The sequence below is a fragment of the Vicia villosa genome, unplaced genomic scaffold (assembly GCF_029867415.1).
Source record: "Vicia villosa cultivar HV-30 ecotype Madison, WI unplaced genomic scaffold, Vvil1.0 ctg.001572F_1_1, whole genome shotgun sequence".
NCBI lineage: Eukaryota > Viridiplantae > Streptophyta > Magnoliopsida > Fabales > Fabaceae > Vicia > Vicia villosa.
In genome coordinates this window covers 379,247-391,261 of record NW_026705664.1, presented here as the reverse complement: position 1 = coordinate 391,261, position 12,015 = coordinate 379,247, and the positions used below count along the sequence as shown (strand labels likewise).

At 35.8% G+C, this 12,015-nt stretch overlaps 1 protein-coding gene across 1 annotated transcript; it reads right to left on the bottom strand.

Moving 5' to 3' along the window:
* Window positions 1-2,968: 2,968 nt before the first annotated feature.
* On the bottom strand, window positions 2,969-8,238 carry LOC131635850 (arogenate dehydratase/prephenate dehydratase 2, chloroplastic-like). The gene is made up of 12 exons (XM_058906483.1): window positions 7,886-8,238; window positions 7,733-7,800; window positions 7,548-7,640; window positions 5,711-5,911; window positions 5,553-5,633; window positions 5,132-5,227; window positions 4,963-5,040; window positions 4,745-4,834; window positions 4,578-4,636; window positions 4,336-4,417; window positions 4,176-4,251; window positions 2,969-3,416 (listed from the first exon to the last, which is right to left on the bottom strand). The coding sequence occupies exons 1-11, from the start codon at window positions 8,109-8,111 to the stop codon at window positions 4,192-4,194; spliced, it is 1,134 nt and encodes a 377-aa protein (XP_058762466.1). The 5' UTR covers window positions 8,112-8,238; the 3' UTR covers window positions 2,969-3,416; window positions 4,176-4,191.
* Between the last annotated feature and the right edge of the window lie 3,777 nt (window positions 8,239-12,015).

Here is a 12,015-nt window from a genome sequence, read left to right as displayed (position 1 = left end):
TTCCGTACCCTTCTCTTGGTTGCGAGACCATCCTTTCCCTGTTTGAGGTTCCCTGGATATTTTCTTTCCCTTATTGGGATAAATAAAGTTCAGTGACGACTCTATTGTTTTTTCGCGGTAGCGACATATGCATCCCGATGTTTTTATTTCATGTTGACAAACTTTTCCTGATTCACCAACTCCAAAATCTCAGAAAAGTGTTTTCAAAGGAGATCACATTAGCAAACCACCTCTTTCACCGCCTCCACCACAAATCTCATTCATTGAGGAGATGTCGGTATTTATGCACAAATACATTAAACGGGTCATCAATGTTAAGAGTGACGGTGAATGCGGTTTTCGAAATGTTTTTGTTTTGCTCGGTAATGGAGAAGAGGATCACACTTCTCGGCCATCAATTTATACAAGAGTTGAGGGCAATAAATAATTATGCACACGGCTATACGGGAATAAAGAAAATTTTGAGAAAAAAATTATCACTCTCTTTATCCTTGCATTAGTGGACCTGCACCGGAGATAAATGGATGAGCTTCTCTGAAATGGGGCATCTCATAGCAAGTGTGTATGATAGAGTGTGTATTGGTCTTACAAGATTTGTTTTCTCATAAACTTTTTTTGCTGCGCACTACACCACCTCCAAACCCAAATGATTGTATTATTTGTGTTGGGTGGGTTTCAAATTCGCGGCATTTTATTCAAGTTTATTTGAAATCGGGATTCAACAAATTTGCGGCATTTTATTTAAATTCACCGGAGTGGACAAATCATTCAACAATCAAAGTTGAGACTTGGTCGGACGATTTTGTTGAAATGATGCAAGAGTTCACCAAATTGAGCAAGATTGAGAGAGAAACAAATAAACAAAAGTCAAAAGGTGTACCACCAATAATTATAGATTTGGCCAGTGACAAATCTTTCGTTTATTTTAGTATTTATTTATCAATTATTGTCAAAAAAATTCAGCTTTGATTACATGTTCTATTTTTGTTTTGTTTGTTTTGTTCTGCTAGGGAAGGTTCAAGAAATACATATCCAAAATAAAGGATAGTATCTGAGATACATTTCCGAACGTCTCCTGGTACTAGAATTTTTGAGGTCCATATTAGTCTAAAACTACTATAAATATAGGGTACTTGTCTTATTGTTTCATACCAAACCACATTACACCAGAATGAACATCATTTGCCATGTCGAAAAATATTCGCTTTAACGGTGTGACACTCAAGAGAATTTAACATCACTGAGTACATCCCTTTTGAAAATCGGAAACACACACTGCAAGAGCTCCTACCATATGGCGACAATCGCAAAATTGTGAAGATCAAATATTGCTTGTCTTCCGTTGACAAAGAAGGAAAGATTGAGTTTAGCAACTATGAGCTAAAGAAAGACGATGATTTAAGGGCTATGTGAAAACTTTTTTCCATTTACGATAAAAAATTCCAATCAAGCTAGATGCAACTGTTTCAAAATCGGTCGATGATATTATTAAGATAATGCAACATCCACCTGAATATTGAAATGCAATATTTAATCTATGCTAAAATTCCTTATGTATTGTTCATTTTATGATATCAATGGTAATTTTATTTCGTCAACATCTTATTTTTTTCTGTTTTTCTTATACTACATCGCAACACTCCATAAATACATATACGTAATCTTTACAAAGATGCATCTTCGAAATAAAGGCCCATCAATATACAATTTAGTGTGTCCAAAGATGCAACTCCGAAATCTGAGAGCATAATTAAATCTCCGCGCAATTCGCTAGAGATGTTTAGGGTGCATTAACAGATTCTCGTTCTTATTCATAGTTTTATAGCTTGTGTTTAGTCAACGCTAGGGGTGTAAGCGGATCACAAAAAACCAATTAAACCGACAATCCAAACCAAACCAAATCGAAATAAAACCGATTGTTTATGGTTCGGTTCTAAAACCGAACCGAACCAATAAAAACCGATGTGATTTGGTTCGGTTCTCGGTTTTAGTTTTTAGGAACCGCCAAACCGATGAACCGAACCAATGAAAATAATTACGCTCTAAATCCTTTATTCCACCCTTCATTAAGCTCAAATTTTGTACCTTTCCAATCATTCTCCATCTTTGTTTTCACTTTCTTCCTTTAAGCAAAACACGTATTTAGAACAAAACTCCAAAACATATAAAGTAAAAATCATAAGTCACAAAAACTTGTTTCCACTAAACTACTTCTCTAGTTGTCTACCTCAAATGTTGCTCTCACTATAGCCATTATGATAAGTTATGGTATCCTTCTTCGGGTTCAAATTCTCTTCGTTAATTTTCATATTTGTTTTTACCTTTCTGATTTCTTCTTCAACAAAACTCCTTCTAGTCTTGTTACAAAATAGTTTTTATGTGTATTTAAGGCAGAAACATGTTAATTGATGTGTGTTTTTCTGTGTTCTATTTGTTAAACTTTCAAATCTATTTCCAACATTCCGATGTCAAGATTCAACTTTTATAGTGAATCTATTTCATTATGCAATGAAACTATGTCATTGTTTCATATATGGATTAAGTGCACCTTGTAAGTTATTTGAAAAATTAGAGCATCAAATAAATGACACGAAATGTATTATTTTAAAAAACAATAGCATAAAATATACCGAAAAATACAATATTGGAAAATACATTGATAAACATAATGTTTGAAAAAAATATATTAAAAACCGACCAACCGAACCAACCCAAACCGAACCAAACCGATTAGTTTGGTTCGGTTCTATTTTTGAAAATTCTTTAAAACCGAACCAAACCAAACCGATGAAGATATTATTGGTTCGGACCTTTGTTTGACCAAAAACCGGTCCAAACCGGTCCGATTACACCCCTAGTCAACGCTACAATGACTCCTAACAAAATATTTTTCTAAAACTGATCAAAATAAATTGATTTTTATACTTTTGTAATAGAAAGAGAATTAAATTAGGGTGCAAAATAGCCATAATAAATAAGGATGTGAAGCTAAATTAGGGGGTGCAAAGTGCATTTCATCCTAAAACTAAAATAACCCATGACCGTTCTATCAAATAAATAAATAAAATCCATAACCGACACTTGAGAAGTACAAATGGTAGAGGTTGGGCAAAAACTGCAAACTCCTCTAGGGTGCAAAAATGCCTTTCCCACTGTTTTCACAAAAAGACATAAATACATAACACTTGCATTTAACCATAGACAAGCAGGAGATAATATTTGCACAAAACACACGGATTCATACGGCTGAATACCACCCATCAAAATTTTGAGGAGCTTGCACATTTGAAACTGTTTTCTCTTTATCTGTCTGTATATTGAATCAATGTAAACTCTACCCTGTATTTCCATTAACATGATTCCAAGGCTGGAAGAACTGTGCCATATGCAACAGTAAGTAACTATATCTGCAAGTCCTGCACCATCAATAGTTTACAGCAAAAGTGTCAGAATAATAAAAGTTCCCAAATGAATACCGTAAATTATAAAGCCATTACAATTAATTACTATAGCTGATCAAATTACATAGAAAAAAAAATATAAAAAAAAATAATACCCCTCCGAACTATTTAGACTATGTTTGAATTGATGGAATGAAACGAGATGGAATGGTATAAACTTACATTTCATTGTTTGGATTAATTAAAATAAAATGGAATTGAGTGGAACCAAATGGAATATATTTCATCCCATTCTATCAATTTCATCACATTCCATCACTTTTTGTACCCTCGCAATTCGGGCGGTATAATGAGAGTTGTGATAAAGCTTACACAAGATAACAAATATGGGAGAGTTGATAAAGCTCCTTGATAGAGCCTATAATGAGAGTGAAATGGGTTTAGGGATGTCATTTTGCATTCGCTAGTGCAGATCTCCGTGAGAATTGCTCCGTTTGGGACCCCTCAAAGATATGGAATTTCACCCCACGGGGACAGGGAACAAAATCCCCTGAAGGCACTTCAGAACGGAGACAGAGAACATATCCCCCACCCGTAGAGTCTCCGTCCCGTCTTTTTAATAGTCTAAGTCTGACCTATTTAATTAAATAGGCTTTTGAAAAAGCCTAAGCCCAGCCTTTTTAAGAAATAGGTCAGGCCAGGCTTGGCTTAGCATAAATAGGCCAAGCTTAAACAGGATAATTTATAGTAAAAGTAATTAGAAATGGCACTCACCTCTTTTGGGGATTATTTACGCCGTGCTAGTGTCCATAGGATAACTACCCAGCACCCGCAAGAATGTAGCAAACTCCTGCAAATTGTATTAGCTTTAGAGCAATACTCGCATAATTGATAATCCTTTAAATACGCTTCATAAGATTAAATTAAGTCGCACCATTAGATGCCTTAAGGCATTTTGTGCATTCTGATCAGCCATTGATGCTTCAAAATCAATATAGAAAATATAATCAAAGTACCTGTTTAATATATTAACTGTGATCAGCATAGCAATCATTAACAATCTAACATCTTTGTAAACACAATACTAATGATAATTTGAACCAATAAAATGGTGAATGAATTAAAACTCAGAAAACATATCATTGCTATGGTCCTCATTACTAATACTTGGAATACCTATTGTTGTTATCATCAGATGTTCTAAGAGGTTGCTTCCGCAAAGGACGGCTTTCAATCTATAAGAAGAATTAATCCATCGTACAATCAGAAACACATAAAAAAGCATACTTGCAAATGTAATTTCCATAAAAGATATATGAGCTCACGCCAAGAAGACAGCTAACCTTTGAAAGATTAATTTGACGAAGCGCAAAAACAGCGAGGGCCTTGAAAAGCATCCCAGGCCCCTCTTCTAAAGAGAAAACTATGCTTGTCTGAAAATTCAATGCCACAATCAACAGAACTATCAATACTGATGTCAGTAAGCATAAAAGTAAACTATATAGGAGACGTATGATATATTCAATCGAGTAACTTCAGCTATTTATGCTAGTTGAAGCACCTTAAATGGCCTGTCTATGCCTGGAAGTATAGGTTCTCGCGCCAACACTAAAAACCGAGTGATATTATCACTATCATCCTGCCAATGCAAATCCATCAGTCCTCAAATATAAGATAAACATGAATTGTCTGCCATGTCATTTAAAACAGAGTGACACAAAGACCCAAACCTGGATGTCTTGAGCAAGTATATTTAAGCCATAGATCTCTGCGGCAGCTGAGCTAGCAACAGCTCCTGCATCTTGTAGTTTATGGAAAGCAACATGCTATAATTTGTAACTATGTTAGGATAACTAATATTGATAATAATGTCAACAACAGCAGCAGAATATGATAATCTATCCATAAGGTGCAATATACAATCATTAATTGATATTTAGTGGATGACTTTTTCTTTACTTGAATCACCAGTGCCCTAAGGATAGTTGTTAACCAAAGCTTTTTAAAATCAAACACGTTTCAAAACAAATTGTGAGCTATCTGGTGCTTCATTTTTAAACAAGTCAAATGTACATAAATGTGACTATTATTAATAAACAGAAACACTTTAAATGATACAAGAAATATAGCTTCCAACAATTCCACAATTACCTTTGCAGCACCGGCTGTATCATCAACTGCTTCTCTAACTAAGCCCAATTTTGTCAAGGTGTTCTCACATTGTGCAAGAGCCTAAGACAACACCATCTTGGATGAGTTTATTGTTGGAATAGAAAAGGAAAAAAAGGTATGAAATGTCAGAATCACACCTGAGGGTGACTAAGGACACGCTTCAAATTCTCCAGTTTAACACCATGGTTGGCCATCAAACAATGATGGACTGCATATTTTACTTCTCCTACTATATGTAGCCTGTGCCTGAGTAAGAGATCATAATTCCTGTGGATGCTCCCTCCTAAAGAATTCTCAATTGGCAAAACTGCTCTGTCCACAAGCCACCTTTCAACAGACTATCATAGGAATCCATGATCAATAAAAATAAAAACTACAGACAGTTAGAACTAGAACTCTCGGCAACCATATATTTTAAAAGGTAACCACCATAAGAAAACAATAATAAAAAAATGGAAACTAAAAAAAATAACTGGAATATGTAATTTTGAGTTTTAAATTGGTTAGAGCTTGTAATGCAAAACTACCAGCGTTATATTTGTCAATATATGAGCATATACAACATTATTGCATAAATTAATCAAGGTTGCCAGAGGTTGTGTCATAAATTCAAAAATGGGGGAATAAAAGAAAGAGATAAACCAGAGTTCAAGAACTCCTAACCAGTATGCCCCATACCAGAGAGAAAATTTCCCAACAAACAACCATGACCTTTACCTCTCTCCCGAGTCCCATCCCTCTGGAACTTTTTCCGTCCCTCCTAACCAGTGTTTCCAAATAGCGGCGCCATGGCCACTATGGTGGATATACATGGCAGTTTTTGAAATGGTAAATATTGGCCGATTTTGCGGGTTTTTGGCTCTCCGTCATCGACAATACTGCTCCTAACAGAATCCTGCCAAGTCACTTCTCTCCTCATTCATCATATCAATCGGGATGAAGCCCAAATCTAGTCTATGTTATCAATCTCGGATAGCGGCGCGACCATCTCTAAAAATGGAACGGAACGGGAGCGGAAAGCATAGCGGCCGAAATTTAAGTGACGCGGATACTAATATAGTTAATATTAATAAACACATAATTGTCAAAAACTAAAATAAATTCATCAAAGTTTATGAAGTATTCATATTTAGAAATAAGAGTCAGAAATCATGAGCAAAACATATTTGCAAGTGCCATTAAAATTCAATAAAATAACCTAGGTTGTCGATAGCGCACTATAGCGGCGCTAAAGCAGTATAGCGTAGTAGTTCAGAACCTCGGCTCTACGCTTTTGGCCTGCTAACCGCTATCCGCGAAAGCGGAAAAGCAGCCGCTCTTTGGGAAGTTGTGGCAGCGCTATAGCGGTTCTGTAGCGCTTTACAGACCACTATTGTGAAGATGAGGGCAATATTGTAATTTTTTTAGGGAAAATTGGTATTTACAACAGACGGTGGAACCTTTCTATCCTTAAAAATAACCTTATTGCGGAAATATCATTAAGGGTAATATCATTTAATACAGATGCAGCCGGAGCAACCGCTTTGACGCGGCATCGTTCTGAATCCAATCCCATTACCGCACTCGTTCCAGCCGAGTCATGCATATGTGACAGAACGGCACGACCTGGCGTGATTTTCTTCATTTTTCTGTACCGTGCCGACATAACGGCCGAGTTTAATAACAGAGAATCCAGTATCCTATCATTATACTACTCATATTCACTAATTTTAAACATCCTTAAAGAAAATCAATACAGAGAAATGCAATGCAAACAATTACAACCACCTACTAAAGCACAATAACAAATAAATTAGATAAAAAGACACTAAAAAAACATGATACTAGAATGAGTTAAATTTTGATATAGTCTCAGCCAGTGTTTTTATACTATCACAAAATCACACCCAATCATAAGTAGTTATTATTGTAAAATTACACTGAAGGTGCATATGAATTAATTTAAATCCTACTGAGGGTAACAAAAATATTTACTTCAAAAGCGGTGTCAAATTGTTCACAAGGCACAGCTTCACAATTAGGGTAAGCTTTTTGTGCAGCAGATTCACTGTAAGCACCTTGAACCCCCTGAAAAATGCAATATCATATGAAATCAATTCAATCATCAAAATTAGCTTCTACAATAACTCTTCGCATGCAATGCTAGAAGCAAATACTACCTGATATGCAACACGAAGTCCTGAACCATCGGAAACAGCATTACATAACTGATTCGAAGATAAAGGCCCTGAAAAAAATCGCGAAAAACGTTAGAGGCAGAAAAGTGCGATGAGAAGATGAGAAAATGAGAAAGAGGGAAAAGTAATACGCACGAGGAAGAGAAGGCGGATCTTTGGAAACGACGTCGTTTGAGACGGCGGTAGTTTGCAATTCAACGGAGTGCGACGCGTCGCGGAGGGAAGCACGAATGCGGAGGTTACGGTGTCGTTTTGGGGGAAGGATGAGATTGAGAGATGGATGAGGTTTGACGGAGTCAAAGAGGGGAGAGTGACGGTGGAGATTGGGTTGAGAATGGGAGATGATTCGGGAAGATGCCATGAATGGCGTGGTAGGTATGGTGACTCTGTCACTGCTGCTGGGTTGAAGTTTGAAGTTATGATCTTTGTTCGTCTTTTCTGCTTCTGTTATTTATATGTGGATCCATGTGAAAATGCGTGTCATGCGGTTCACTTTTTCTTTTTGATTAAAATTTTTTGTTACCCCTCTCACTCTCTCACGGATAGGGATAGTTTTTCCTTGGCCTTTTTATGAGACTTCAAATTGTGTTTAGTCAAGGTGTTTGAACACATCTTAGTTTTTTTTTAATGAATTTTTGCAACTTTAACCCCAAGAATGCAGTCATGATATTGATGTTGCGAATTAAATGCATATCCTTTTATTTGTTTACCTTCCCTCAAATGTTAGCCACTTTTTGATTATCAATCTAGATTTCAATCCAATTATAATCTTTAGTGAGAGCTAGTTTAAGACTTTCAAGAGCACCCCAAAGTTCAGCAGTTAGAACACTATATTTACTAATACTCTTAGAAAAACCACTCAACCAAACACCTTCGCTGTTTCTAGTCAACCTTCCACATCCAACATCGTTGTTCTTTGCTAATGCTCCATCAGTATTAATGTGAATTCAATCCCTATCAGGCTTGATCCACTTCGTGTCCATGTTGATAGATTCTTTATTGATTGCCTTCTTCTGCAGCATCATACTTTGATTGTAGCACCTAATTAATTCATTTATATCCTCAACCAAGTTATACGATCTGGCACAAAAGACTTTTATGTCTAGGCTTCTAAATCTTTATTCTTTCATGCTTATCAGCCATTGGATTTGTAGCTGAATAAAAACAGAACGGAAAATATAGAAGAAGACACATTCTCCTCTCTCATTTGTGTAACATTTCGGTTTGAATTAATATTTGAAAAGAAAATATTTGTTGATTTTTAGTGTTTTTAAAAAAATAGAATTTAACTAAACAGTTTGATTCAATTCGAAACACTTCTTTTTCAAACAATGTGTAAATAGTAATAAAGTACATTCAACTGTAAAGTAAATTGTATGATGTGTTGGTATTTGAGTTTTAGTTGTTTATTATATTTTATTCGGAAAATGACATTTAAAAAAGGAGGGATGAATCCATTTATTGTATGAAATCCATTTGTTAACACTTTTACTTGCAACGCGCTTTAGTTTTCTTTACCTATAAAGTTAACTTAGTAAAAACAATAACAAACGTCTGCATATGAAATAAATAATTAGTGAAATTAATTGTATATAGCAATAGTGTTTACTATATTAAATACTAGGTGTCGTTTAAGGTGGGAAAACACAATATTTTTTCATTACGGGGCAAAGTCATTTTTACTGCCACCTGTCTATATGATAAATTGATAACTTGTGCCCAAATGACGAAGACTTGTTGTGTTATGTCACCATATAGATTGTTCTCAATAGACACATGATGACAAATGTGTTAGTACAAGGAATAAAAGGATAAGGATCAATATAATGAATGAATAAATAGAGCTTTGTACATATAGTACAATTTTATCGACTTCATTCCCAATGGTGTAATGATTGGCAAAGACAACTAGCCAACAATTCAGAATTTATAAGTCATATATAAATGACAACATAAAATGTTAAAGGTTGAACACTACCACGACTTACTATTGTACTATTACTGAGTCACAAGAACCATGTTAATATTTTATAAGATTTTTAAATAAGTTTCAAATTAGAAAAGCACAAACACCTAGAAACAAGTATTTTTATTCATTATTCTTTAAAAGGAAAGTTTACCGCTCTATGTGAGTTGTTGTAAACAAAACACTTTTGTTATTTCCTAATTCCTTTAGTGAGATGCAACCAAGTCCTCGAGTTTAGGGAAAATAAATCCTTAAAGGTTTAAGTTGAGGAAGTCTCTACAAGTTATAAGAAAATTAAGTCATCTAGTGTGAGACAGGGAAATCTAATACCAGGTTGTCTTAGTGGTTTTTCTAATCAAGTGTGTTTATAATGCATTTCACTGTGTTGAATGCAATATTTCATAAAGAGGTCTCAGGAGGGGTAGATCCACCACTTGCCTTATCGCCCCTCCATGCACGGGGAGGCTTCTAGACGGTTTAAAAGGACCTTTCTCCCGCCTCAACACCTTGGGAGGGCGGGTTTCACCAACACGGGATGTCTTGCAGTGGTGGTCCTAACATGCCACACATAAATCCTTGGATATTGGTGGGGGAAAAGGCGTCAACTACTGGGTAGCCTGAAGTCTTGTCAAGCGTTCTCTCCTTTTGGCAAGCGAAACCTCTGTTACATCATATGCAAAAGATAAGGAGGAATCAATATTAATACACAAAACAATAGGTTAGAAATAAGGACATGATATTCCTATCATAAAGCTTACCTAAATACTCTTTCACTCCATTTCCATCCCTACAATCCCATATAATTAAAGTAGAGAAGGGTAAGGGACAAAAACAACTCATGATCTGGACCATCTATTTCTCAATAGAAGAAAAGAGGCTAGTACCTAACCTACTGATAAGTTGGGGAGACTCCAGGGTCATCACCCAATAAAGGAGGCTAGTCCTAAAAGAGGGAGACTCCAGGGTCATCACCCAATAAAGAAGCACTTGAGCGCTACCTTTAAGGGGTATAGGTGTCGCCATTGGGGGATAAGTAACGTGTGAGGTACCATTATCTTCCCATTAGTCACATAAGATGGAGTCAAGCCACGACTCCCTAAGAAATAGGTAGTCAACAATCTCCCCAATCAAGAAAAAAGATTACTGCTTCTATGGGTTTCCTACACCCTAGGCCCAAAAGGCCTCTATAAATACTTCTCTCCTAAATGAGAGGAGAAAGATCTTAACCCATACAAATCATAACTTACATGTTTATACCTAAGCACTACGCAAATAGACAGAGTCTCTCCCCTCACATGAGCAAGTCCTCTAAAAAACCCATACATGGCTTCTCACCGCCGTGGGAAAGCCCCAACCACCACAGTTGTTATAAACCCACTATGTTGGAATTAAAATGGACATAGAGAAGGCTTATGACGGATTGGATTGGACATTTATACAAAATACTCTTACCAACATTGGATTCCTAATAGTTTCATTAATAACATATGATATGTGTGACTACTGTGTCCTTAGCCATCCTTATTTATGGTTTTCCTACTTATTGGATCATCCCTAATAGAGGAATTTGATAGGGAGACCCCTTATCCCCTTATCTTTTTATATTATGTATTGATGTTTTTCCAAAGTTTATAAATAATGCTCAAAAAGGAAAATAGTTTACAGGTATATCTATAGCCTGAAAAGCTCATAATATTACTCATCTCTTATTTGCAAATGATAGTCTAATTTTCTACAAAGCTAATGAACAAGAGGCCAAGACCCTCCTTGATATTATTAATACCTACCAAGAAAGCTTAAGTCAAAACATAAATTTCAAAAAATCAGAAATGATGTTCAGCAAGAACACCAACCAAATTCAGAAACAAATATTCAACAACTTTGGTATTCCTATTGTTAACAAAATCCAGTCTTACCTATGGCTTTCTACTCATATTGGTCAATCCAAGAAACTTTACTTTTTCTATCTTCTAGATAGAATCAGAAGTAAACACAAGGTTTGGAAAGCTAAATGCCTATCCTTTGCTGGGAGGGCTACCCTCATAAAAGTTTTTGCTCAGGCTATCCCCACCTATGTGATGAGTACTTTCCTACTCCCTAAATATCTAAGCCGTAATATGGATAGTTTTATAGATGAATTTTGGTAGGGGAGCATAAGATTCATTAGAAGAAGTGGAAGGACTTATGTACTCCTAAAAGCAATGATGAGTTGAGATTTAGGAATTTTAAAGAATTCAACAAGGCCATGTTAGCTAAGCAAGTTTGGAGGTTACACATTAACCCTCAAAGGATGGTGGAT